Source organism: Vipera ursinii (genome assembly GCF_947247035.1).
Source record: "Vipera ursinii genome assembly, chromosome: 3".
Lineage (NCBI taxonomy): Eukaryota > Metazoa > Chordata > Lepidosauria > Squamata > Viperidae > Vipera > Vipera ursinii.
This window is the reverse complement of record NC_139516.1, coordinates 176,626,376-176,653,160: the sequence shown is the minus strand read 5'-3', so window position 1 is coordinate 176,653,160 and position 26,785 is coordinate 176,626,376. Positions and strand designations below refer to the sequence as shown.

Below are 26,785 nucleotides of genomic sequence, written 5' to 3'. Positions count from 1 at the left end.
GTTAGGGGGCGCAAATTACTTGCCTTGCCCCAGGTGCTGACAACCCACGCTACGCCACTGAGAATTAAATCTTGATACTGCAACAGTAATGAAGCCACACCAGTGCCAGAGAGATGTTGAATATAATACAGACACGAATACGCCGATAACAGCTATCTGAACGAACCCAGCCCAATCCTACGAAGATTTCCCTAACTCGGGGACGCAGACTTTTTGCTGCCGTGACTGCTTCGCTACTTGGAGAAAAATTGACTACGAAGCTGGTTCCGGTTTCCGCGCCCATGGTAGCCGTGGAGTTTACCAACTTTCGGGTGCGCAGGGTGCTCCTCTCTCCCCGCCCCAGGCTCCGGCCACGCCGTCTTTCTTGGCCGGGCATTTGGTAGTGTGGTAGCTGAGCCTGGACCGTCCTGACGCTGCTATTATTATTTGTCATAGGGAGGGGCACAGTATATTATTTTCGCAATAGGGCGATTTTCTGGCGGTGCCAGTTGTTACAGGGCGAAGCTCTCTTTGCCGTTCATCTCTTCTCCCAGTAGCTTGCGGGCAGGGGCGCTTAGGCAGCCTCTTCCTGCCTCTCCTCGAGACCCCGTGCAGAGACATGGACCAAGGCAAGCCTCCTTCCCCGCCGGTTAACCTCAACGAGTTGCCGGAGGACTCGCCCTACGTGAGGGCGGCTGTTGCAGCGCTGAGGCGCAAAGCTGTGGAGGAGAACCTACAGGTCCGCCAGCCTGACCTTTCTGACGCCTGTCTGATCCGCTTTTTGCGGTGTCGAGACTTCGACGGCAACCAGGCTTGGAAGGTAAAGGGATCCCGGTGTCCAACAGATCAACGGGAACGCGAGCGCCCCCGCCAAGCCCTCTCCGCTTCCTCCCCTCCTCGCTTCCTCCCCTCCTAACTCAAGACTGGCGCGCGGGTTTCTCCAGGTAACTTTTCTAAACTCCCTGTCTGGCTGGGGCTCTTCCTTCTCGCCGTCCTCGCATAGATCCTTCCGTGCCAAAGAGCTGGAAGGAGACAGGCTTATAAGGACCCTGTTTATCCTGAGCGACCTTCGGCCGAGTGCCTCCACCGACTTCTCGAGAGACGCAGTGCCGAAAACGGAGAGGCAAACTGGAGCGTTGCTCTGTCTCTTTCCTGAGACTTCCACGAATTGAAATGTGCTCATTCTGTTAATTGTTGAATTGTTCGATGACAGAGCTCAGCGGGTGCCTGGTTGAAGCTAAACCAGATCAGAGCTGATTATTACTTCGATGGGAGACTGCCAGGGAAGTGCGGGCTTAGAGAGGAGATTAGGAGAGTTGAAGCCCTTCGGGGGAAAAAGACATTGTTGCAAGGGGACAACAATGGCAAAACACAACCTGACCTCACCATGAGTTAAGTGCTGCCTGGTTTTTACTTCATAATGGTTACCCTTCATCTTTTTCAAATTGCTCTTTCCTCTGGACGGAATATTGGAACTGCAAAATCTTGGACGCCCAGAAACCTATTGTTCAACAGTTGCCATTATTAATCTTTGGCCTTTGAGGATAGGGCCAGATATTCACTGCAGGGATTCCAGGAATGCTGTTTATTTTGTAGGACACTGTTAACAGAATTTTGAAAGCCTTTCCAAAACCTTCACTGCCCCTCCTTTTTAAAGGTAGCATTGGTCAAGGCAAGAACATTCTTTCCCAGAGTCTCTTTTTCATGTTTTCTGCTTTCCCAGTACTTAGCAACTATTTAACTTCTACTTCTTTCTCAATGACCAGAGCTAAATTCCTCTACACAAGGTTGTGATGTTTTTTGGTATCAGCTGGAAAGGATTCTTACCTTGTGTGGTAATGACGTTTGTTTTTCCCGATTCCAATTTAAGTATGTGTCTATCTTTGGGTTTTTTTTTTAAAGCACCACTCATCCAGTAAGGTTTAATTTGTCTTTCGTGCTGTTAAAGTCAGCTATAGTAATACCTTCTGTCACTTTTGTACCTCATAACAATAAGGAGCACAGAAAAGACAATAAAAAACTGGAAGAAGAATTTAAAACTCTGGAGGAACAATTAGTCAAGACTAATCTCTCAGATTTTTGAAAGATGCTGAGAAAGAAAACTACAATTATACAACTATTGACAGGGTTCATGTTTTCATGCAGTGCTAGTATGCCACTGTTTTCCATGTTTGGCTGTTTTTATTTCTGCCTCTATAACCTTTTGTTTTCCTGTGTCATCTTAACTCAAAGTACAATGTTGAGTCTGCACAAACCAGACATTGTACCCATCTACAGTAGATTATCACATTTCAAAGAAACAGAAATAAACCTACACACACAAATTCCTATTTTCACAACAGTTGTGAGAAAACAAACACAAGAGAAAGGGGAATAAGGAAAGACAAATATTCTGTTTCCCTAACATTTGTTTATTGTTAATACTTAGTTACATGATTATTATTTAGTATTCTGTCATTTGTCCTTTGTTTATGCTTTCCAAAGTTTTGCTTTCATCTTTCATATTCTTACTGCTGTTTGAAAAATAAAGCTTTCCGACAATCAACTTCAAAAACCTTCAACAAAAATGTATTGGAAATCTGAAACTTCCTCAGAATGTTGGGAATTTAAAAATGTGTATGAAGTGTACAATGACATTGGAGGAATTATCATGATTTTTTTAAAATTACAGAGGTTTCTAGTATACAGTTCTGGCTCTATTTGAGAAGGGTTCCTTGTCAGATATATGATAGGAGAGGCTGTTCCAAATATTTTTATTTACTCCTTGCCCAAACACTATTAAACTTTGTTATCTGAGTTTATTGTCATCATGTGATCATGCATGTAAATTTAATAAATCATAATCTTGCAATCTATTAACACAGCGGCCCCCAACCTTTTGGATGCAAGGGCCCAGTTCCATGTAGGGTAGTTTTTCTGTGGACTGGAGGGGGCGTGGTTTTATGCACTGCCTTGCGTGGCCCGGTTCCTGGCAGTCTGCAGACCGGTGCCAGTTCACAGCCTGGAGGTTGGGGACCTATGCATTAACATAGTATGGAGCTTTATTAATTTATGTTCCAACTCACCTTTTGCAAAACCTTCCTATAACTTGCACTCAGTTCAGATCAAACTGCAACTAATATAGCTACACAGAGCAACATTTATTTATACTGACATTTCAGTCCATGCAAAGCACATATTTGATTCCAGTCTAACTCATTTTGTTCACTAAGAAATTTATGTGCATTGGCATTTTTACCACTATGTCTGGGGCAGGCAATTTGTTGTTACTATTACACCCAATAGTTTTCCCTGGCCTATTTGTAAAAATGCAGAGACAGAAAATGGATTGCAGTCTATGAAAGTGATATGCAGCTGTGCATATTGGTTGTCAGTTTTAGCAACGATAGATAATAGCTTATTTTTATTAAAATTCTCACCTCCTTGTACTGCTTCATTCAAATGTTCTTTCTGATCTTCCCACATACCTGTCATACAATATTCCATGTTGGTACTGTAATTGGATAGAATAAGCCTGTGAAATGCTTTAAGCCTGATTACGTGATTATATTGCCAACACCTTTCCATGTGAATCGGGAATAATATACATTTATTAACTTAGTGCCAAGTGTATGCCCATACATGCTCCAAAGTATTGTTTTATCTCAGAAATCCAAAGTATGCATGGCACTAAGATAAAAAAATCTATTTCCAAAATGAAGACTAGATGGCAGTGTTATTAAAAATTGCCTGATTCCATCATATGTAACTCCTTAATGTAAGAAATAACAAATGGCAATATTTGGACAACTTTCTCTTATCTCCTATTTTGATATTTGTAAGCAGTTGGATCCATTAAATAGACCATTACCATGATTGCTTCAGAGAATAAAATTAATTTGTTCTGATGTATTAAATCTGAATTATCTGATGTATTTAATCTGTATTAAATTTGATGTATCTTAATATGTGTGTGCAATGTTTTTTTTGTAAAATAAAAAGGTGCCGGAACTCACACATGTCATACAACCCGTCTTGCCTACCCTACAAGGTTCCATCCAAAAAAGGTGCCGGAACTCTGTTCTGGGCGTTCTATGACAAAAAAAGCCCTGTGTGTGTGTAATACCAGTAGCCCTCACTTAATAACCAGTTACTTAGTGATCAAAGTTGTTACAGACCCCCCCAAAAGGTACTTACAACCCAGATTCAAGTTTCCATTGTCTGTCTCCCACTTTCAAGGTTCTGTGATTCATTTTGGGCACTTGGCAAATATACTTGCTAAGTGAGTCTATGAAATGTCTTGTTCGAAAAGTAAGCAAAATGTAAAATGAGTTTACTAGGAGGTAAAGCCAAATAGGTTCATGATGAATAAGCATTTATACAGGTATAGGCATAGACAAGAAAGTGCCTGAAACTTCCCATGAACCAGGATTGTAGCATTAGAATCAGGGTAATCAGAGAGTGTTCCTAATCTCAGCTCAGTACCTCTATAAAAGACACCTGGGAGCCAGAAATCTTGCTGATTAATAGGGGATCAAATACTTATTTCACTCATTAAAATGCAAATCAATTTATAATTTTTTTGAAATGCATTTTTCTGGATTTTTTTGTTATTCTGTCTCTCACTGTTTTTTGGTTTTTTTGCCCAAGATGGCGGTGGCCGCAGCTTGAGCTCCGTGCGCTCCGCAACGGGCCTCAAATGGGTCAGTTCGGGAGGCCCAGCCGAGGCAGGACATGGTAGGGCAATTTAAGGGGGACGCAGAGACATCTGCTTTTTGGTGGCGCTGAGCCCTCCCTTCCCCTTTGGATAGCGGCGCCAGCCTACCGGCCTGGAGACCAATCACGGCTGGGCATTGTTACCCGGGACTTGCTGGTTGGACGGTGAACCTGCTACAGGTTTCCTCCTCTTTCTGCAGACTCCCTTCGCTTGTTTTATTGACGTGGACACTCCCTGTTTTTTCGGAGGGGCGGCGGCGACAATTTGCTGAACTGGAGTTTTCGTTGGGAGCTGGGGTTTGTATCAGCTGGCAGGCACCGTTTTCAGCGGCGCGGAGCCCTCCCTCTCCCCCTGGATGGCGGCGGTGGCTTTTCCGGCCTGGAAATCGGCCGCGGATTTGCCTGCCGCCGTGGATTTGTTGGTGGATGCCTGGACTTGTTGCTGGAAAGGTTGTCTGCAGCCCAAACCATCGGTTGGATCAGCTGTTGGGCACTTGTGGGTGGGGATTTCTTTGCCCCCCCTGGAATGGCGGTAGTGACCGGCAGCTGGCGGCCCGAAGATCGGCCGCGGCCTGGCTCACCTTTTTATGTTGGTTGCCAGGTACTACTATGACCCAAACATCGACCATGGTTGTGTTTCTACACCCGGTTGGAGTTAAGATCCCCCCTATTGATAGTCCGGATGGGACCTGGGACTGGACCGTGGTGGGAGGGCAGTCTTCGATTGGTCAAAGACCACCCCACTGGTGTGAGAGGCCAGTTGGGGTAGGCTTTCCCAGGATTCCTTACTCTGTCCACACCAGGTTGGACTCCTCAGCTGTAGTGAGAGGACGGTTGGGGTTTCTGATTACCATCTCGGGTGAGAGCTGAGTTGGACGTGTGGACTGAGGTATACTTACCGGACTCAATACCACTGTCATCTGGATAATATTTTACATCATCGGACTACCCAGTGTTAATATCTGCCCTATGTGGACGTTTCTTATGATTATATGGCACGCTTGTGTTATTCTGGAGCCGATTTGTATGGTCTCAGGGTGGTTCCTCCCTCCTGGGTATGGCCTGCTGCCTTTTCTTGCACTTGCCTTAATGACGGGCCCAATTGCTGGGACCCCGAGAGGTGGCTGGGCTTAGACAGGGGCCTCGGGTGGAGACATAGTAAGAGGCCCCAGATACATTTTTAGCTGGTTATTTTAAAGGGTTAGGGAGGGGGGGGAAAATAGCAGGGTAGGGAGGGAATTATTAACCGGCACTCAGTCTGGACCGGTTAGGGATCCCGGCGGGATGGGGTTGGGGATGGAGGTTGATGGTTCTGGATGTGTTGGGGTGGGGCTTCAGATCCCCACGATGATAGGGAATGGTAGCAGGTGGTTGCACGGAGGGCCGCATCAACATCTGGGATCGCGCCCCCACTATCTTCGAGTGGTGGCGCGCTCTGACCCTCCGGTTGGCATCCTTTTGCCCGGGAATGAGGGTGATCCAGTCCCTGAGCTTAGGCTGGTCTTTTTTAATGCCAGATACGCTGTTAATAAGGCTCCCCTTGTTCATGACCTGATCAAGGAGGAAGGCGCGGATCTGGCATGCATCACGGAAACTTGGTTGGGCTCGGAAGGAGGGGTTCCTCTGACTGAGTTATGCCCTCCAGGTTTCCGTGTTCTACACCAGCCACGGGCTCAGGGTAGGGGTGGAGGGGTGGCGGTGGTTGTCCAGGAGACTTTATGTCCGCAGGAAACCACCATTGTCCAGATGGCTGGGAGTGAGTCCCTCCTCCTGAGATGTGGCCCTTGGGCTCAGTTGGGCTTGTTGCTCACATACCTGGCGCCCAGCTGTGTGGCAACAGCCCTGCTCGAGCTGCTCGACACCCTCTCAGGGTTGGCAGTGGAGTTCCCCAGGCTTATAGTTCTGGGTAACTTCAACCTGCCTTCACTGGGAGGGTCATCTGAGTTAGCTCGGGTGTTCACGGCTTCCATGATGGCCATGGGCCTGACCCAAGTAATTCAGGGCCCGACTCATGTGGAGGGTCACACTCTTGACCTGGTGTTCCTGTCTGGACAGTGGTTGGATGATCTGGGAGGGGGTTCACCAACTATTGTTCCCCTGTCATGGTGTGATCATCATCTCCTACGGCTGGTCTTCCGTTATGCCACCCCCTGCCGCTGGGCTGCGAAACCGACTAGGTGGTTCCGCCCCAGGCGCTTTATGGACCCAGAACGGTTCTAGATGGCACTTGGTTCTATACCCATCGCCCTCACTCACAGCCCAGTCGATGCCTTGGTGGATGCTTGGGAAAGGGCTGCCGCTGAGGCACTCGACTGTGTTGTACCCTTGCAACCCCTGACACGGCAAAGATCCTGCTGGGCTCCATGGTTTTCTGCGGAGCTCCGGGAGATGAAGCATCGGAGACGGGGTCTAGAGAGCGGTTGGAGGTCCAGCCGATCCGAATCTGACCGATTACAGCTAAGAGCCTTTATATTGTCTTATCTTGGGGCGATGAGGACGGTGAAGGCTAATTACTTTGCTGCCCTCATCGCGTCCACAGATAATCGCCTGGCCACCCTGTTTAGGGTGCCTTGCTCCCTTCTTAACCAGGAGGTGAGGGAGGATCCCTTACAGGGACGGGCCGAGGAGTTTAGTCATCATCTGACGGACAAAATCGCTCAGATCTGGGCCGGCTTAGACTCTGACTGGACAGAGTCTGACGTGGAGGAATCGGACGGTCTTGAACATGTTATCTGGACTGAGTTTGATCCTGTTTCCCCTGATTATGTGGACAGGATCATGGGGAGACTGAGCTCCACCACCTGTTTGTTGGACCCGTGCCCCTCCTGGCTGGTTTATGTGGCTCGGGAGGAGACACGAGGCTGGTTCCAGGCAGTAATAACTGCTTCTTTGAAGGAGGGTGTCTTCCCTGCTGCCTTGAAGGAGGCGGTGGTGAGACCCCTCCTCAAAAAGCATGTCCTGGACCCGGCTGTTTTAAATAACTATCGTCCAGTCTCCAACCTTTGCTTTTTGACGAAGGTTGTTGAAAGTGTGGTGACGCATCAGCTTCCTCTGTTCCTGGAAGAAACTGATTATCTGGACCCGTACCAATCGGGTTTCAGGCCCGGACACAGCACGGAGACGGCATTGGTTATGCTGGTGAATGATCTCTGGCGGTCTCAGGACAGGGGTTGTTCCTCTGTCCTAGTCCTATTAGATCTCTCAGCGGCTTTTGATACCATCGACCATGGTATCCTACTGTGGCGTCTCAGGGGGTTGGGAGTGGGAGGCACCGTTTTACAGTGGTTCTCCTCCTATCTCCTGGGCCGCTCGCAGTCGGTGTTGATGGGAGGGCAGAGATCCACCCCGAGGCCTCTCGTTTGTGGAGTCCCTCAGGGGTCGGTTCTCTCGCCCCTCCTGTTCAACATCAGCTGCTGGGTGAGATCATTCGTGGTTTCGGGGTGGGGTATCATCAGTATGCTGATGATACCCAACTCTTTTTCTCCACCCCGAACCAACCCAGCGATGCCCTTGCCATGATGTCCCACTGCCTGGAGGCGGTCCAGGTCTGGATGGGGAGAAACAGGCTTCGTCTCAATCCTGCCAAGACTGAGTGGCTGTGCATATCGGCATCTCGGGTTAACCAGACTATTCCAACTTTAACGATGTGGGATGAGGTGTTACCCCCCGTTGATAGGGCTCGCAACTTAGGTGTCCTCCTGGATTCACGGCTCAATTTTGAAGATCATATAGGAGTCGTGACCAGGGGGGCTTTTGCCCAGGTTCGCCTGGTGCACCAGTTGCAACCCTACCTGGACCGAGATGCCCTACACACAGTCACTCATGCGCTCGTGACCTCCCGTTTAGACTACTGCAACGCTCTCTACATGGGGCTGCTCTTGAGGACCACTCGAAGGCTTCAGCTGGTGCAGAATGCGGCCGCACGAGTTGTGATGTGGGTTTCCCGATACTCCCATGTAACACCTCTACTCCGCGAGCTGCATTGGCTTCCTGTTGCCCCCCGGGTGAGATTCAAGGTGCTGGTGATGACCTATAAAGCCCTAAATGGCCTGGGTCCATGATATCTGAAGGAACACCTGCTGCCAGCATCAAGTTCCCTTCGTCCAGTGCACTCCCACAGGGACGGCCTTCTTAGGGTGCCACCAGTAAAAGATTACCGGTGGATAACACCCAGGGGGAGGGCTTTCTCTGTGGGTGCGCCTGCCCTCTGGAACCAGCTGCCCGCGGAGCTTAGGACTGCCCCCGACCCTCGTTCATTTCGCCGGGACCTGAAGACCTGGCTCTTTGAGCTTTCTGGCCTAGCCTGAGAATTTTAATTGGGGTTTTTATTTTTTAGGGATTTGATTTAATCTTTTTAATTGTTTTTAACTTTTGTATTGATTTTTATTTTAAATACCCTGTAAACCGCCCTGAGTCCTTCGGGAAAGGGCGGTATATAAATCCAATAAAATAAATAAATAAATAAAAATTTAAAAAAACCTACCTGTAATGTATTGGCCTTATATGCTTAAATCACTTGCTTTATGTCTAACTGCTTGCTTAATGGCTGACCTACTTTTGTATGTTATGTAATGGTGGCTGGCTGAGCTAGACTTGCTGTCTCCAGTATGCATGGGTCCGGACTATTTACAGGAGCACCTTCTGCCAGTGTCAACTTCCCATCATCCTGTGCGCTCCCACAGAGAGGGCCTCCTTAGGATGCCGTCGGTCAGGGAATGCCAACTGGCAGCCCCCAGGGGGAGAGCATTTTCTGCCCTCTGGAACCAACTCCCTGTTGAACTCCGGATGGCTCCCGACCTTCGCTCCTTTCGCCGCGACCTGAAAACTTGGTTATTTGAGCTTGCTGGCCTGGACTGAGGGATTGGGATTTTAAATTTTTTAATTTTAAACTTTTAGAATGTGTTTTATTTATTAGGGCTAATTTAAGTTAATTTATTTTTAACTTTGTATAGTGTATATTGTATATTGTGTTTTAACTGCCCTGTACACCACCCCGATTTCAGGCCCTGTCCGACGAGTCACCAAAAGAATGAAACCGGAACGGGAGCTGGTTCTCCTAAGCCACGTTTATTAGCCGCATAAACAGTTGCTCGAAGACAAACGAAGTCAGCGTTGACTTCACAGCACAGTCAACGCTGTTAAGTAACCGGCAAAGCCGACACCCACCACCACACCCTTAATTGCACCACCACGCCCCCACCCTACTTAATCACCGCCTCCCAAGGTTCCCTCCTTTTGGCTCCCGTCCCACCACCATTGCAGCCGGTAAGTTACCCCCCAGCCCAAACCTCCCTCCTTTCCCCCAGAGCTCCGCCTAGGCTCTTCTTTCCCCTCACCTCCCCAGACCGCTGCAAGTTGTGCCCTGAACCCCTCCCCGGCCCACCGGTAGTCTCCGCCACCCCCTGGACCACCCAGGCACCCGTTCCTGTTCTGCTGCTCGGGCGCTGGTCAGCCACCGGCCGCTCCATCATACGGCCCCTTCCCGGCCTCCTGGTTAGTCTCAGAGGCTGCTGGGCCGTGTCGACGTCCCCGTCCCTCTTTCCGGTCCCTGGAGGCCAGGAGAGAGCTCCGTGGCCGCGCTCAGCGGCCGCACTCCTTCCCGGCTTGTCGGCAGCTTCCGGGGCCCGGCTGGCTGGTCCGCGGCCTCCCCAGATGACAGGCGGGCCGCTGCTGCGCCGTTCTTCCAACTGCTCCTTTCCCCGATCCGTCGGGATGGCGTGGTCACGGCCGGCCGTTTCCGGAGCCCGGCAGCTCAGCAGAGAGGCGAGGAAGCCGGCGAACGTCCCTGGAGGCCGGTAGGTCACTTTGTAGCTGGCGGGCGGTTGCTGGAGCGCTGGGGGGGGCCGTATGCTGTGCCGGCCCTCCGGGAGACCACGGGCGCCGGCGGGAGGCTTCGGGGCCTGGTGGGTTGCTCCGTGGGCGTCGGCGGTGGGCTTCGGGGCCTGGCGGGGTGCTCCGCGGGAGTCGGCGGTCTGGCGAGTCACCCCGCGGCCTGTCCGAATGTCGGGCGTGCCAGGCCCGACACCCGAGTCCTTCGGGAGAAGGGCGGTATATAAATCCAATAAATAATAATAACAATAATAATAATAATAATAATAATAATAATAATAATAATAATAATAATGATGATGTAGGTTTGGGGCGGGAAACTGCTACTTTAAATCTATTGGTCGCTGCCTAGAGGCCAACCGTATAAATAGCTGCACAGCAGCTATTAGCTTGTATCTATTATGTTCTGACTCAGAATAAACTTGTTCCTGTTTGAACACTTCGCCTCGCTTAATGCCTTCAAGAACCGAACACTTAACACTACCATTATAATTATAGACTGATCATTTCTTTGTCAGTGGGCAAACATACAAAATGAGCAGGGGATCAAATAATTCACCACCACCACTGTATTAAACCAGTTCTCTGGGGTAGTCTGTAGTGCTGGGGAAGGTGGAAGGAAAGAAGGTGAGTGTGATAAGCAGCAAGGTGGATGGTCTCACAATGACAATGGGCACACTATTAGAAAACCTGAAAGATCAGATAAAGGACAGATCATCATGAAGAAAAGCAATCTGAGTGGTCACTAAGAGTTGACACCAACTTTATAGAATATCATCATCACGATAAATCAGTGGCTTATTCCTACTTTTCCCTATCCAGTTTTCCTTTTCGCCTTTTCTCATTTCCATTCAGCTTTGCCTTTCTCTTCCCAGTGCAACTACGTGTTCCTTTTTCTTGTTTTGTTTTCCTTTTTTCTGTTGGAAAAATGCATGTGTCAGGTGTGTGTATGTGTATATTTGTGTGTGTGTGTATGTATATGCCCGTGACTACTGCCTGTGGATGGCCTTGGGTTAGGCTGAAACAGGAAATAACACACACAGGGGTTTCAGCCTAACCCAAGGCCATCCACAGGCAGTAGTCACAGCAGTGACAACTCATATTTATGTGTGTGTGTGTGTGTGTATATATATATATATATATATATATATATATATATATATATATATATATATATATATATATATATATATATATATATATAAAATTTTATTTTTTATTTTATTAAACATTATATATATATATATATATATATATATATATATATATATATATATATATATATATATATATATATATATATATATATATATATAATGATTAGAATATGCAAATGGAGATCAATTTTGAAACATAAAATAAATTTATGATAGGACTTGGATTAGAAGCAAAACATCTTCAAAGAAAAACAAGAAAGTCAATTAGGTTGACAACCTAGGGAAGCTAAGCCTTTCTCACTTTGCTTTCTTTTGTTTATAATTCTTTTGTTTTTCCTTGAGGGAGACTATCTTAAATTTAGGATAATCTGTCATTTGAGTAAACATGTATGGATTAAAAATTCACCATCATTGCAGTTGTACATAGGTTTTCTGAGAGTTCTGTTTTCTATTGAATTCCCTATTGAATTCAAAGGCATAAACTTATAGGAAAGTTTATAGATCTAAGCTTGTAACATCCAGACTTTTAGTAGGCTATGTTGTGCTATTATTATACATGAACTTATATATGTATGAAATTATGCTATTATGTTATTTCTGTTCTTAGGTCTTGAAAAACTATCACAAATGGAGAAGGGAATGCCCAGAAATGACTGCAAATCTACACCCACCCTCTGTTCTTAGCCTGTTGCAAACAGGCTACCTTGGAATTTCGAAAGAGAGGGATCCAAGTGGTTCTAGAGTGATCATTTATAGAATTGGCAAGTAACGCTTATGTTGATAATCCTATCTAGTTTCTAAAACCAAAGTGAAGGATAGTGAAGGGGGAGGATGCACATACAGAGATAGTGGCTAAATTGCCCTAGGACCTTAGGATCAAGACCAGCAGCCACTGCCCCCTCCATTGCACCTTCCATTGTTTTCCTTTGCTCTGTGAGATTGCCGATTTTGGGATTGAGGGGAAGAGAGGGTAGTTCAGGTTTCTAATGGCTAGTTAACAAGGACAGAAAAATGCCTGCAAAAAGAAGCTAAATTTGACTAGATGGAGAAGTGAAGGATGAGCAGCAGCAGCACTGGGCCATCTTTGATAATTTGCTGTCTTGTGTTTGTGTGTGTCTGTGTGTCTGTGTCTGTGTGTAAACTTGAGGATTTTTTCTCCTCTCACCTTTGCTGCCTTTTTCTTAGGGAACAATTGACCTCCTTCCTTTCCTGTTTTAGACTTTTTTTTAATATAACTTCACAAACTTATCTTATTGTTATGGATCTGTTTATAATTGTTTCTCTGTAATCATCAGTAAAGCTTTTTAAAGTTTAAATATTCATCTATTTTCTCCAGGGTAATTTCTTTTCTATTTTATTAATTGGAATTATATTGAAATATTTTTTGCATAGTCACATTATCTGTTATTATAGAATCACCCTCTTGTAATTTCAGTATCTTTTTTTGTTTTCATCATTGCCCTGGTTTACTTGAAAAGTCTTTTTTGTTTTGCATAATTTATTTTTATTTCCCTTTTTCTAACATAGATAATTCTTCCTATAGAAGCTCTTTTGGTTGAGAAATAATTATCTTCTCTGGAAACTTCTTTAATTTCTCTTTTTTTCTTTTTATTTCACTCAGAATAGCTTGTGTTTTCTGTTGCCTTTGCCTTTTGAGTTCATTATTATGGGGTATAAAGTAACCTTTCATGAAAACTTTGCTTGCATATCAAATTAATCTTTATTTTCAAACAAGTTGGAAAGGGGGAAATCTTAAGGCAAATGCTGCACTGCGATCAGCAGTAATATTTGGGCAACATTCAGTCAGATAATTTTATAACATAATTACAGAGGGTTTTCAGGGCCACAAATATGGTATTTGTGAGCTGTTGATTATTAAGGTATGAGAAAAAATGAGATAAACATAGCCAAAAAGCAATAATCAGATAAAAACTAGGGAGTGAAGAGAGAATCTGTTTCAACAATCAATTTGGAAGACTTGGAGGCAAAATGTATAAAATGTATAAAAAATGTATAAAACAAAGAGATGCTTAGTTGCACATCTGTTCAGACTTCACTCTCTCTTATTGATATATTACATGTTCTAAGAAATTTAGATATAATTCATTTGGAGTTAAGCAGTTTTCAATTCTCTTGAAAATACAAGAAAGTATAAGCAGTTCAGAGAGCATTTCTGTGTTTGATAGCTGTCAAAAGAAGATTAGATGCACCATTGTGCCCTTTTACTGCAGGAGTAGAATTTCACAGGTGAAGAAAGCCTCCTGGGATTGTTTTATCCAACGGTAGCTTTTAACCTGTGTTATCCAAGCAATGGAAAAATAAGAAAAACAAAGATCTGTTAGACCGCTTTTTAAGAAAATCCACTCTGTCTCCAATCAAGAACTGACAGATTTGGAACTGATGGAGAATAATTCAGTATTTCATTTCCTTGTCTCATCCATTCATCCTTAGTCTTTGCAAACAATGATGTGGGTATTTCTAGTAATGCTTATTACTCTCTTATTTATATTTGTTGTAATTGTTTTGTTAGCAAGAATAATTATGATAGACTTTGTGAAGTGGCCTATAAGATAAGGCTGTATTTAAATTGTGACTCCTAATTTGGCTTAATTGTAATACAGTTCCACAGTATAAATACTATAGGTGTTTCTTATTGGTGTTTATATATTGGCTTTCATAATATTGTTTGTGCATTTTTATTACTAGAAAAGTTATATCAATTGAAAAAAATAATTTATATCATGATTGCTGTTAAGGCTACCTAGTGCCTGGAATATAGGTAATCCCCGAGTTACGAGCATTCACTTAATGGTCGTTCGAAGTTATGCGATCAGCGCCCCCTAGTGTTTACGAGAAAATACCAAAATTAATAATGTTGCAGCACCATGGCAGTGGTTCACCCTTATGAATGACTGCAGAGGCTCTGCAACATTCACCCTGTTATGTATTGATATAAATCACTTGTAAACTGTTTAGTAATTGTTAACGGCCGAAGCTGTTTAAACTCCAGACTGCTTGTCTCTGGAATTGTTAGTTTGCATTTTAGGCCGGAACTACTGCTTTAATTCTATTGGCTGCCAACTAGCGGTGGTCTGTATAAATAGAAGTGAAGCAGCAGTTAGTGCTGCTTCTGTGTTAACTGAATAACACACCCTATTCCCTCCCCCGCTCCCCACAACTGTTTCCCCTTCCTTCCCACTATGCGGGACTCATCTTGTGCACCAGCCTTATTGAAAGCAATCCTGCTGCTGCTGTGCCTTCACTTTCTTTCACTCAGACTTTATCCGTTTGACCAGCAGTGGCTTGTGTTTCTCGGCTCTGTATGAATGGAAGAAAGTGGAAGTGCAGCAGCGGAATTGTTCTCAATAAGGCCAGTGCATGCAAACGAGCAACACACCCTTATTGTTTGAGAGCAATTCTGCTGCCATGCCTCCACTTTCTTTCAACTGGGGCACCCAAGCCCTTGGCAGTGGCAGCCACCTGAGTGTCTATGATTCCCCCCTCCCCAGCACTCAGTTGAAAGATTCCTTTCTGCTCTCAAACTAAGGCTGGCGCATGAGAGCGAGCAGCGCAGCCTGGCTATGGATGGCATTGGTTCCTGCGCCTGGCCAACTCTGACTCCATGCTGTGTCCCATAGGCATGCAAACGAAGCAAATACTTCCCCCCCCCAGAAAATGGAAGCTTCTGGGGGCCATGATCTCTTTTGCAAAAAATGGGTGTTTGAACTTGCACAATTTTAAGGCACCCTGGAGCTTCCATTGTTGGCGTGAAAAGCATTTCCAAGCCAATTCTCCTTTCCCTCAAAGGGAAAGAAACCATGGCAGAGAGGAGAAGTTTTTTGCAAGGTGAGTCCAGTGCAGTAGGAAGGGAGGGGAAAGCATGAGGTATCTTAGTGAGTCGGGGAGACCTTAGGGGCCTGTTCCATCCCTAGGCCCCCCATGACCTTCCCCACCCTGAGATACCTCAGGTACATTTAGCAAACCACGCATTCACCCACACATTCAATTAGCAAATACGTGGGTAAAAGCAGGGAGTGATCTCCTTCAAGGTATGAGATTCACTCCCACAAATTTGAGTTATGAATGGAATGGGCAGGCTACATTCATAACTCGAGGACTACCTGTAGTTCACAATGCACAAGTTTTGGAAAACATAATTAAACTTTTTAATGTTGCCCATTATTCTTGCTGCCCAGTCCAGAATTTTATTTAAGACAAAATATTCACTTTGTGCAGAAAAATTGGTTTATTGTTAAATACTAAATATGTCTCTACCTATGTCTCTCTGTCTATATATATGTATTGCATTTAGCACAATGGGACCCTAAGATATTTACAGTAGATGATCTCTTTCGTGTAAGTGTTATGCTATCTGAGCTTATTGTAAGAGAACCAGACACCCAACGGAATGGAGCCAAGTCAATCTTCGATCTCCAAGGATGGAAATTTGCTCATGCATTTGAGATCACTCCAGCAGTGACCAGGAAAATAACATATGTACTCACAGTAAGCATTATTCTTATTTATTCCACTGTATAATATTGTGGTAATTTCCAAGAACTAAAATCAGGTAGCTGAATTGAAGCAGATAAATTGTACCTTTTCAGTATAGTTTTTGCTACAATTCAAAATGACTGTAACCCTCTTCAAACTGAATAAAGAATATAGACTTCCGGTGGCGGCGCGGCGCCGAAGACAGCCTCTACTGGCTGCCCGCGGCTCAGCTGTTTGTTTTTTCGCCCGAAACAGCGCCGATCAGCTGTTCGGGCGAAATTGAAGCCCCCTCCTCGGGAGAAGAGGAGGGGGTGAGGCCCCAGGTAGGGGTAGAGTTCTCCGAGGCCGCCTGAGCTTGGAGCTTGGGCGGCTGGAGGATTGAACTCCCCCGAAGCCTGGGTTGCTCCCAGCTGGTCGTCGTCTCTGCTCCGAACTTCTTGGAGCAGAGCCAGGCGTCTGCGAACCATCCCTGCCTGAAGAAAGGACTATGATTTAAAGGAGCAGGCAGAGCGGTACAAGAGGGAAAGGTGAAGAGGATTATTTTACTATACTCTCGAGTTTGTTGGACTTTCTAAACTTTAAGTGAAAGTGCGTCATAATTGAGGACTAAAAGATGGCGGCTAAACCTCCCCCTAAAACTCTTCGGAGTGGTGGATCCTCGCCGGTGCAACAATCATCACTACAGGCGTTGCACACTCCTGAAGTGCTGACATCGAAGGATTTGCGAGATGCTCTGGATAAACATGCCCAGGTACTTTTGGAATCAATTAATCAATCAATTGCTGATAAATTTGCACAGATGGAGGAGAAATTGGAGAAACTGGAGGAAAGAATGGAAGAAAGGATGGAACAGAAGTTCAGCGTGATGAAGGTAGACATTTTGTCTTCAGTGCATAAAGTGGCGGAATGTGTGGAAGATTTAGATGAAAAAAATGGATGATTTGGTTCAAAGGAATGCTATATTAGAAGTAAAAGCACGGGAGAATGAAAATGCAAGAGACAAAATGGATAGGGAGTTAAGCCTTGCCCAATTTTACCAGATGCAGTTTGCTGTCAGAATCAGAGATTTAAAAGAGAATATTAAAGAAGATTTAAAGCAGCTGATCTCTGAGGCTCTCGAAGGGGTATTGAACCAGCCAGCATCTGAAATAAGAGCAGCTATGGATAAAGTGTTTCGGGTGAATTCATGGATTGCTAGACAGAGAAAGTTGCCTAGAGATGTGGTGGTTTACTTTGCAAAAAGAGAAATTAGAGATCAGGTGATACAAGCTGCCTACGATGCTAAAGTCGTGATTGCTGAACAAGAAGTCTTGGTTTTAAAAGAAATTCCTCCAAGGATTTTAAGGGGAAGGAAGGACTATACATTTCTTGTGCATGAGCTTAAGCAAAGAGATATAAGATTCAGATAGGAGATTCCAGAAGGGCTGATGGTGATGCATGAAGGTAAAAGGTACAGGCTGATCACTGTGAAACAAGCGCGTGATTTCTACAATAATGTCTTAAAAGCAACCCCATTAACTCTTCTGGAAGCTGGAAAGGGATCTGGAGAAGAAGAACAACAACAGGAGGAAACAGAGGAAAATGGTGCTGGAGGAGATCAAGCTACAACTTCTTTGGATGATCCTAGAGAGCAAAGAGTGACGCGTGCTGCTTTAAGACGAGCAAAGAAAATAAAAGAACAAGATCAGCAAAAGTCTTCAGATTCTTCACAACGTATTCATAGCCAAGCTGTGGGAGGAGCACGGCCTAAAGAAATTAGTCCTATCAAAGCTGTGGTCCAAGAGCTTTTTGAGGATATACATGGCAACTAAATTTTTAACTTGGAATGTTAATGGACTAAATTCACCGCAGAAGAGGAAGAAAGTTTTTCAATATCTAAAACAATTTAAGATAGATGTTATATGTCTGCAAGAAACGCATATTAGAGTTTTGGATCAAAAGTATTTAATGAACTCGAGACTGGGTACGCAATTTGTTGCTTCTGCAGAGAATAAGAAAAATGGAGTGGTTGTTTATGTTAAAAGTGCCTTAACAGCGGATTTAATTGAAGCAGATAAGCATGGAAGATATGTTATGATTGAGCTGTTGTTAGAAGGTAAAAAGACGCTTTTAGTTGGACTATATGCACCAAATCAACAACAAGCTGACTTTTTTAGCTTACTTCACACAAAGCTTACCCAGTTGGATTATAAATCTTTTATTTTTATGGGGGACTGGAATGGAGTTATGGATGTACAGTTGGATAAGGCTGGAGCTTTTAAGCGCATTCCAAGTCATGCTAGACTGCCTAAATCTTTTTTTGAAATGAAGGATGACCTGGAATTGCGAGATATCTGGCGTGAGAGACACTTGCAGGAGAAGGATTATACTTTTTACTCTGATAGACACCAATCTTTCTCGAGGATTGATTTTATTTTGTCGACTAATGATTTTTTTTTGAGAACTAAAAAGGTGAAGATTTGTGCAAGAACTATCTCTGACCACAGTCCAGTTTGGTTGGAGATTGATAAGGAAAAAAGAGATAGGCGCTCATGGCGTGTGAATGAGAATTTGTTTAGAAGCCAGAGAAATGTGGAAGAATGCAAACAGCAGATGAAGGATTTTTTTGAGATTAATATGAACAAGGGTACCTCTATGGATATGGTTTGGGATGCTAGCAAGGCCTATATGAGAGGGGTGTTGATACACATGAATAATAGACATAGACGTGTAGTGGAGAATAGAAGGAAAGAACTGGAGAATGAAATAAAGGAAAAAGAAAAGGCTTTGATTTTGAACCCGGAGGATGTGAAGATCAAGGAGGCTATTAGATTGTTAAGAGGACAATTTGATAAATTAATGGCTGATCAAGTGGCGACCAATCTGCGGTTTGCTAGGCATAATACTTTTTGCAATGCCAATAAACCAGGCAGATGGTTAGCTTATAGACTGAGGAAAAAACAAAGGGCATCTAATATAGATAAGATTGAGTATAAAGGAAGGGTCGTGTTTCAACAGAATCTTATTAAGGATGCTTTTGTGGATTTTTATTCGAAATTATATACTAAAGAGGACATTAATGCAAAAGATATTGATATGTACTTGGAGAATGCTAGCATCCCGGTTCTTACGCAAGTACAAAAAGAGGGGATTAATCAGCTGATTACAGAAGAAGAAATTTTTACAGCTATTAAGGAACTGAAGGTGGATAAAGCACCAGGCACGGATGGCTTGACTGTGGCCTATTATAAAAACTTACAATTAGAGATGATAAAACCGTTAAAGGAACTGTTCCAGACAATCCAGAAGGGGGGAAAGGTGCCACCGTCTTGGAGAACAGCTTTTATCTCTTTGATTGCGAAGGAAGACCAGGATGCTACTTTAGTTAAAAATTATAGACCGATATCGCTTTTAAATACAGATTATAAGATATTTGCTAAGGTTTTGGCTAATAGACTGATGAGGGTTCTACAACAGGTGGTTCATGGGGATCAAACGGGGTTTATTAGTGGTAGACAAATGAAAAATAACGTGAGACATATAGTTGATGTGTTAGAGTTTTTGGAAAGGCACAACCAGATCTCTGCAGCGCTAATCTTTTTAGATGCTGAAAAGGCTTTTGATCAATTGAATTGGCAATTTTTGTTGAAAGTTTTAGACAAAATGGATTTTGGGGAAAAATTTCTACAATCGATTAGGGCATTATATCAAAAACAAACTGCCCGAATTATAGTTAACAATAGTCTGACAACAGCATGTAATATTGAGAAGGGCACAAGGCAAGGGTGTCCGCTATCGCCCTTGTTATTTGTGTTAACATTAGAGATATTATTGGTTAAGATTCGGAATTCGGATAAAATTAAGGGGATACAAGTCGGAGATCAGGACTATAGATTGAGAGCATTTGCAGATGATCTGGTTGTTACAGTGACCCAGCCAGAGAACTCTGTTGTGGACCTGATGGAGATAATAACACAATATGGGAAGGTTTCTGGATTTAAAGTAAACATACAGAAAACTAAAATTTTGGCTAGAAATATGACAGTTTCACAGAAGGCTCTCTTAGAAGGATTAACTGGATTCGAGATTGTTAAAAGGGTTAAATATTTGGGGGTGAATTTGTCGCCCTCTAATACAAAGCTATATAAAAATAATTATGAAAAACTATGGGGGAAAATTCAAAAAGAATTGGAGAGTTGGGAAAAATTGCAATTGTCTTTGTTGGGACGGATTGCAGCAGTGAAAATGAATGTCCTGCCCAAATTTTTATTCTTATTTCAAATGATACCGATTCTTAAGAAAGATTCTAATTTGGAGGAATGGCAGCGTGGTATCAATAAATTTGTCTGGACAGGGAAAAAGCCACGAGTTAAACTTAAGATTATGCAGGATACTCGTGAGAGAGCTGGCCTTAAATTGCCTAATCTTAAATTATATTATGAAGCTGCTGCATTAGTAGGAATAAGCGATTGGATTAATTTGACGCAACCGAGGTTATTAAATCTTGAGGGCCATGATTTGTTGTTTGGCTGGCATGCATATTTGTTGTATGATAAGAAGGTAGATTCTGTGTTTAGGATGCATATTTTAAGACAGGCACTGCTGAGAGTTTGGAAGAAGTACAGATACAAGTTAAGCAGCAAGATACCATTGTGGGCAATTCCAAAACACGCAATAGAAAATATACATGCTGGTTTCAAACACGATGAGACTACTTACAAGGAAATTTTAAGTTTGGAAAGGAATGTTTGGTGCCTGAAATCATATAATTTCTTGCGAGAAGAGAAGGTTGTTCAAACTTGGTTTCAATATATTCAGTTACGGGCCAGGTGGAAAGAAGATCAGAAAAATGGATTTGTAATGACTGATGAAAATTTGATAAAGCAAATTAGAAATCAGGGACCAGCACATATTAAACGGATATATCTTGCATTGATAGAGATCGATTCAGAAACAGAGCTGGTTAAGGATTGCATGATAAAATGGGCCCAAAACATTCAGGAAGTTATTACAATGGACACCTGGGAAAAGATTTGGGTGAGGAATGTAAAATTTACACAAGCTCAAAATTTAAGAGAGAATTTTTACAAAATGTTTTATAGATGGCATTTAGATCCTAAAAAGCTTGCAAGTATGTATCCGAATTATCAGCCTAAATGTTGGAGATGCGGTGATGAAGATGCAACATATTTTCACATATGGTGGACTTGTAAAAAGGTTAAGGCTTTTTGGATAAAAGTCTGGTGGAATATGCAGAAGGATTTTAAACGGAGGATAAAGTTTTGCCCACAATTTTTTTTGTTGGGAATAATTGTCGACGCTACAGTTGTGGACTCCAAGTTGATGTTGAAACAGCAGCAAGACTTTTGATAGGTCAATATTGGAAGAAAGAGGAACTGCCGACTATACAAGAGTGGATTTTAAAGGTTTCCGACCTGGCAGAGATGGCGAAGATTTCGGCCTATTTGAAAGATCATTCGCAAGAACATTATATTATGGAATGGAGAAAATGGATTGAGTTTATCCAGAACAAGTATAGGGTTAAGAAGTTTTACGTAGCATTCGAATAAGTCTTCCTTCGCTTTGTTTTTTTCTTTTTTCTATTTTAGTTTCTTATATATATTTAATATTGCTAAGGCTTGTTTTATCCTATACAAGCTAGAGAGTAATGGATTTTAGAACTTGTAATTGCTAGTATATGGTTGTTTATGATTGCTTTTATATATATATATATACCTTGTATTTAGCTCTGGGAAGTCGGGGGGGAGGGGGGGAGGGGGGGGAGGTAGGGGGGCCAGGAGGGAGGGGGGGAGGGGGGGAGGTAGGGGGGAGGTGGGGGGGAGGAGGGTGGGGGAAGGGGGGGTTCTTTAAAGGAAAACTGTATTGTAAAACTTTTCAATAAAAAAAAAATATGTCTGCCAGGCTGTCCCAATCTTGGTTTTTGTCCATCTTCTATATAGTCAGCTAGGTGTGAAGAAGAACAGTGCTCAGTTTTGCTTGGACACAAACACTGCTGCCTTCACTCTCTCCAGGTTTGTCCTATTATTATTATAGGTTATGATAGAGCTTAGTCATCTTGGATTGTTTGACACTGTGACTTGCTTATAAGGCAAAGATGTGTACTCTCTTGTGCTTGTAGTCAATAACTTCACATTGTCGCCATAGTTCTCAGTGCACTTCAGCTGACAATTGCTTGAATTAATTTAACCATATCTTTTGGTAGTCCATAATCAAGATCTTAATAATGTGGGAGATACGTCTTAAATAGATACAATTCTGAAGTCAATTCTATCACCTTACAGTTGAGTATTCAGTAATTGTTCTATAAATACAGTGCCACACGTGCTTCAAAACACAGGTATGGTTGTCTGTATAAAACAACTACATTTAAAACCTTTTCAGAGTATTTGTTTTCTGTGTTGAATATATTGACATGTGCCATATTTTCATGTATGTTGCTTATATAAGTATAAATGTTAGAATATTGGCACTCTCATATTTAGAGTCAGTATTGTGTAGTGATTCTTCCTTAAGCTTAAAGCCAGCTGAGTGATCTTGGGCCAGTCACATCCTCTCAGCCCTAAGCAGACAGTGCCAAACCACTTCCAAATAAACCTTGCTAAAAAAAACTTTTCCAGGTAGTTGCAGGAATCAACACTGACTTGGAGGCACAAAACCAAGCAAACTCACCCCTACTTTGTTTTCTTATTTTTCCCTTCTTGGCAGGATGGTTTCCCACTAAAAGTTCGTGGAATCCACTTGATTAGAGAGCCTGTAATTTTTTACCATGTTTTTAAGCTAATTAAGCATCTCCTCCCTGAAAAAATCAAGGCAAGGGTAAGTGAGCACAAATTTTTATTTGCTATGGAATTGATCCATTACTATCTCAACACTCATCATATTTTCTTTTGAAATAAATACATCCATTCCATTCTGATTCAACAACTCTTTTATTATTTAATTATTGAGTCTTGACAATTGTTGAGACTAATTGGTGTTATTATGGTCTGATCTAAGAGGGGAGAGATGTTATGTACTGGGCTTTTTGAGGGAATACCACGTGGGTTGCTGGAGCAGCTAACGGCTCTCCAGCAACCCAGACTACAAGTCTCCTGTGTTGCAATTGGCTATCTCCAGGCGGCAATGGTTGATTCAAACCTATTGGCTGCCGCCTCGGGGCTAAACTATATATTGCGCCCAGTTGCAGCCATTTCCCCAGTACAGTCATTGCACAAAATAAGCGATGAGTTACCCTGTACTCCATTCCGCGTCTTCATTCCTGTGCCAAAGAACCCGTTATTTAACATTTATAATTCTATATTTCTTTTTGATAGTGTTAATTATGACCTAAAGCTGTATTGGCTGGCTGTGGGGGAGGAGGGTGGGAGAAGTACTTTCAGATGGAAGGCTGAAACAGGTTTGCTTTCCTGTCTTGTCTACTTATCTCAATTCCATATAACTTTATATACATTTTCTGTATAGATTTATGTTCATTGAATTGTAATCTTGAAAAAGGTCTTTTTAGGCTTTCAGATCCAATCTCCTGGATTAGTGCAGGAATCCATTTTCATGGTACCTTATTTCTAAATTTCATGTGATTATTTGAATTTTTTGCTTTGCAAAAAAAAAAGAAAACTGGATTTTTATGTATTTGTTTCTAGTAGCTTAGCACAGTACTGTATATGAATCCAGATATCATCTCATTGCAGATCCATCTGCATGGGAATAACTTTGCACAAGGGCTCCAGAAACATTTTCCAGCCAGCCTTCTCCCTGAAGAATATAATGGTGAAGCGGGTCCTTTTGAAGAATTTTCTAAAGAATTGATTGACTTTTTAATGGAATCTACTGACTATCTTCAAAGTATTTCTCTTCCTGCATAGACCACTGACATGGAGTAAACTATATCTGGAAGGCTCAGAAATACTTGGTTACTAACCAGAATGAGGTACTGATGAAGCTAATGCTTTAAGTTGCAGGAACCACCATCCCCAAAAGAAACACATCAACTCCATTAGGAAAAAAATTACGGATGCTTTTTGAAGCTTTCAATCATCTGATGATTTAGATAATACAGAATTATTTTTGGATCAATGTCAGGTGTTGTGATTTGAGAATAAGGTTACTAGAAGATAAAATGAGAAAGCCTTACAATACGTGTGCATTTTATGTGAAGGGGAATTGTTTGCTCCCTAAAAAATGTTACACAACTTCTAATTGTACCACCTGCTGAAATTCAGCCTGCCAAAATGTAAATATAGCTTCTACTGGATCAGAACAAATATTTTCAAAGTAGCTAGCTAAATGTCATGGAGAAGCTGACAAGCATGGTAAAACACTAATAAGCTGTTTCCTATGTTGATATATGTTTCTCAGATTTTTCCCTATTTTTATGCCTTCTGTGGAATAAGTATTTATTTTATTCATTTTAGTGAAGTATTAATCTGCTGTTTCCTATGTTCATATCTGGGACTCAGACTTTTCTCTATTATGCCTTCTGTACTTCTTTTATTCATTTTGGACTCCTTCTGAGTGACGCTATATTCAAAATATTAATATGTGTATGTTTCCTCAACACCAAGCCTCTATGTTCAATGGGTTCTTTCTCGGCACTATAAGTGTCTACTTAGAATTAAGTGCTATAGACTGTGTTACCCAAATTTCTTTGGTTGACATAAATCAAATTTACCAACCAAATTTACTAACATGTTATAACAAAACAGACGCTATTAAGGTATAATATAGTCTGGTTCACATAGGCACGATTTACTTGGTTTGTGCTTAGGAACTGTAGTCTAAAACACATACAATATGCTTTTAAACATTGTGTAAATGTACCAATAGCTTTTAAAGGGAATTTCTCTCAGGCGAGCTTAGATGTTAATTCATAATGCAAACAAAGGGATAATAAGCAGCTATGTAACAGTTGGTATAGCAATTACTCTTTTTTACTATTTTTTTTTAAATTTTAGTTTTTGTTCATGTAATTTAACTGTACTTGACATAATTCTCAGGAATATAAGTTTGGGAACTTCAAGAAAAGAAAAAAAATCATAAAAATAATATTCATATTAGAAAGCCACCAATGCTACTCTAACAAAGGGCATACTATTATAGCAATGTGGAGCAATATGCATCTGAATTAAATATGGAGGTTGGAAATAGAAACATTCCTCATTTTTTAAAATACTTTTTCAGACACTATAAAGGCGATATTTAATAAAATACTAGTTTGAAATAATGTGAAGGCATACACAAATCTGAGCATCCTTATCTGTTTTGGATAACATTTTTAAGGGAAATCAGTTTAAGGCTACATTGTTACATTCATCTGAAAATAATTATCATTTCGGTTTTCTAGGACTTTTTTTTTAATTGAAAAGTTTTATAAAAGTTACAAAAAATCCCCAAAACCAACCCACCCTAAACCTCCCCTCTCCCTCCCCCACTTCCCAGAGCTGAGTACAGGGTTATAAATATAACAATCATAATCTAACTAACATTAACCAACTATATAAATAACCAAGTTCATAATGCGCTTTAACTCCCCTTTAACATAAATACAAGCAAAATAACAGTATACATAATAATAATATTATGTATACTTTTTTTTCTAGGACTTTTGATCAGGTTTCATTCTTTTCTTTCGCAGAAGGAAGTAAGAGAGAGAAAGAGGAAGGGAAATAAGCATCAGGATCAGTTTGCAAAACCTTTTCTTTTAGGGAGGTTTCTCTTTCAGGGAATAGACTGAATTATATTCCTCCCTGCTGTCTATTGACCTCAAATAAATCTTTTCAGTCACCAGGAAGGATTAAGAAAAGGATTATGTTTCAGACCCCGCCCAAAAGGTACAGCTGGAACTCACAAAGACAAGTTCTGATAAGAAAGCTTTATTGAAGAATGGTTAGAAACTCATAAATAAATCTAGCAATGGCTGCCTTTTGTGAGTAAGTTGTATGTATGGTAACAATACTCAAGCCGTTTTCTCACCTTTTCTCTTTACCTTACATAATGGGTCCCATCTCCCCTCCCCCTTCGTTTTGCACAGACAGATTGCTTTCCATCTGTGCCTTGTTTTTGCAAGAGTAAATTTGCTCAAATTGTTTTTCTCTGTGAGTCTAATTTCAAAGGCACAAAGTCTTCTTGAAAAAAAGCAGGCCCACAAAAAGCACTGGTTTTCAATGGGCTCCAGTGTCTGCACCTGCTTTTCAGAAAAAGTACAAAGTACAAAGTACTTGTACAAAGTCCAAAGAGAAACAGAACTGATTTGCAGAAGGACAATGGCTGCAAGAAGGCCAGGATTATGTACTCTTTCTAACCTTGTAGTAAGCATAATTACTGCAGAAGCAGGAAAGGGGCTTAAGGAATCGAGGCAGTATTGATTGTTGAAATACTGCCCTGGAATGCCAGCAAGCCTGCCAAAATGGCAGCCAGCATTTGTGGCTACCAGCTAAGAAGTAGAAGAAGAATCCATGAATGCAGAAAGATGTCATAATTGAATAACTGGAGAGCTTTTCAAGTGAATCTTTCTAGTGTTCCCAAGTTAGAATTCCATGTATGGTACAGCATCAACAGCATCAATAGCCTACAGAAGGATGCTTGAACAAAATCTTGCCCATTTCACTTGCATGATCCAAAATCCTAGTGGGAGC

General features: G+C 42.3%; 1 protein-coding gene across 1 annotated transcript; it reads left to right on the top strand.

Moving 5' to 3' along the window:
• Window positions 1-598: 598 nt before the first annotated feature.
• TTPA (alpha tocopherol transfer protein) lies at window positions 599-26,781 on the top strand (the record flags this gene model as incomplete). Its single annotated transcript, XM_083358179.1, has 5 exons — window positions 599-799; window positions 12,268-12,421; window positions 15,973-16,166; window positions 22,860-22,970; window positions 23,843-26,781. The coding sequence occupies 5 exons, from the start codon at window positions 599-601 to the stop codon at window positions 24,014-24,016; spliced, it is 834 nt and encodes a 277-aa protein (XP_083214305.1). The 3' UTR covers window positions 24,017-26,781.
• Between the last annotated feature and the right edge of the window lie 4 nt (window positions 26,782-26,785).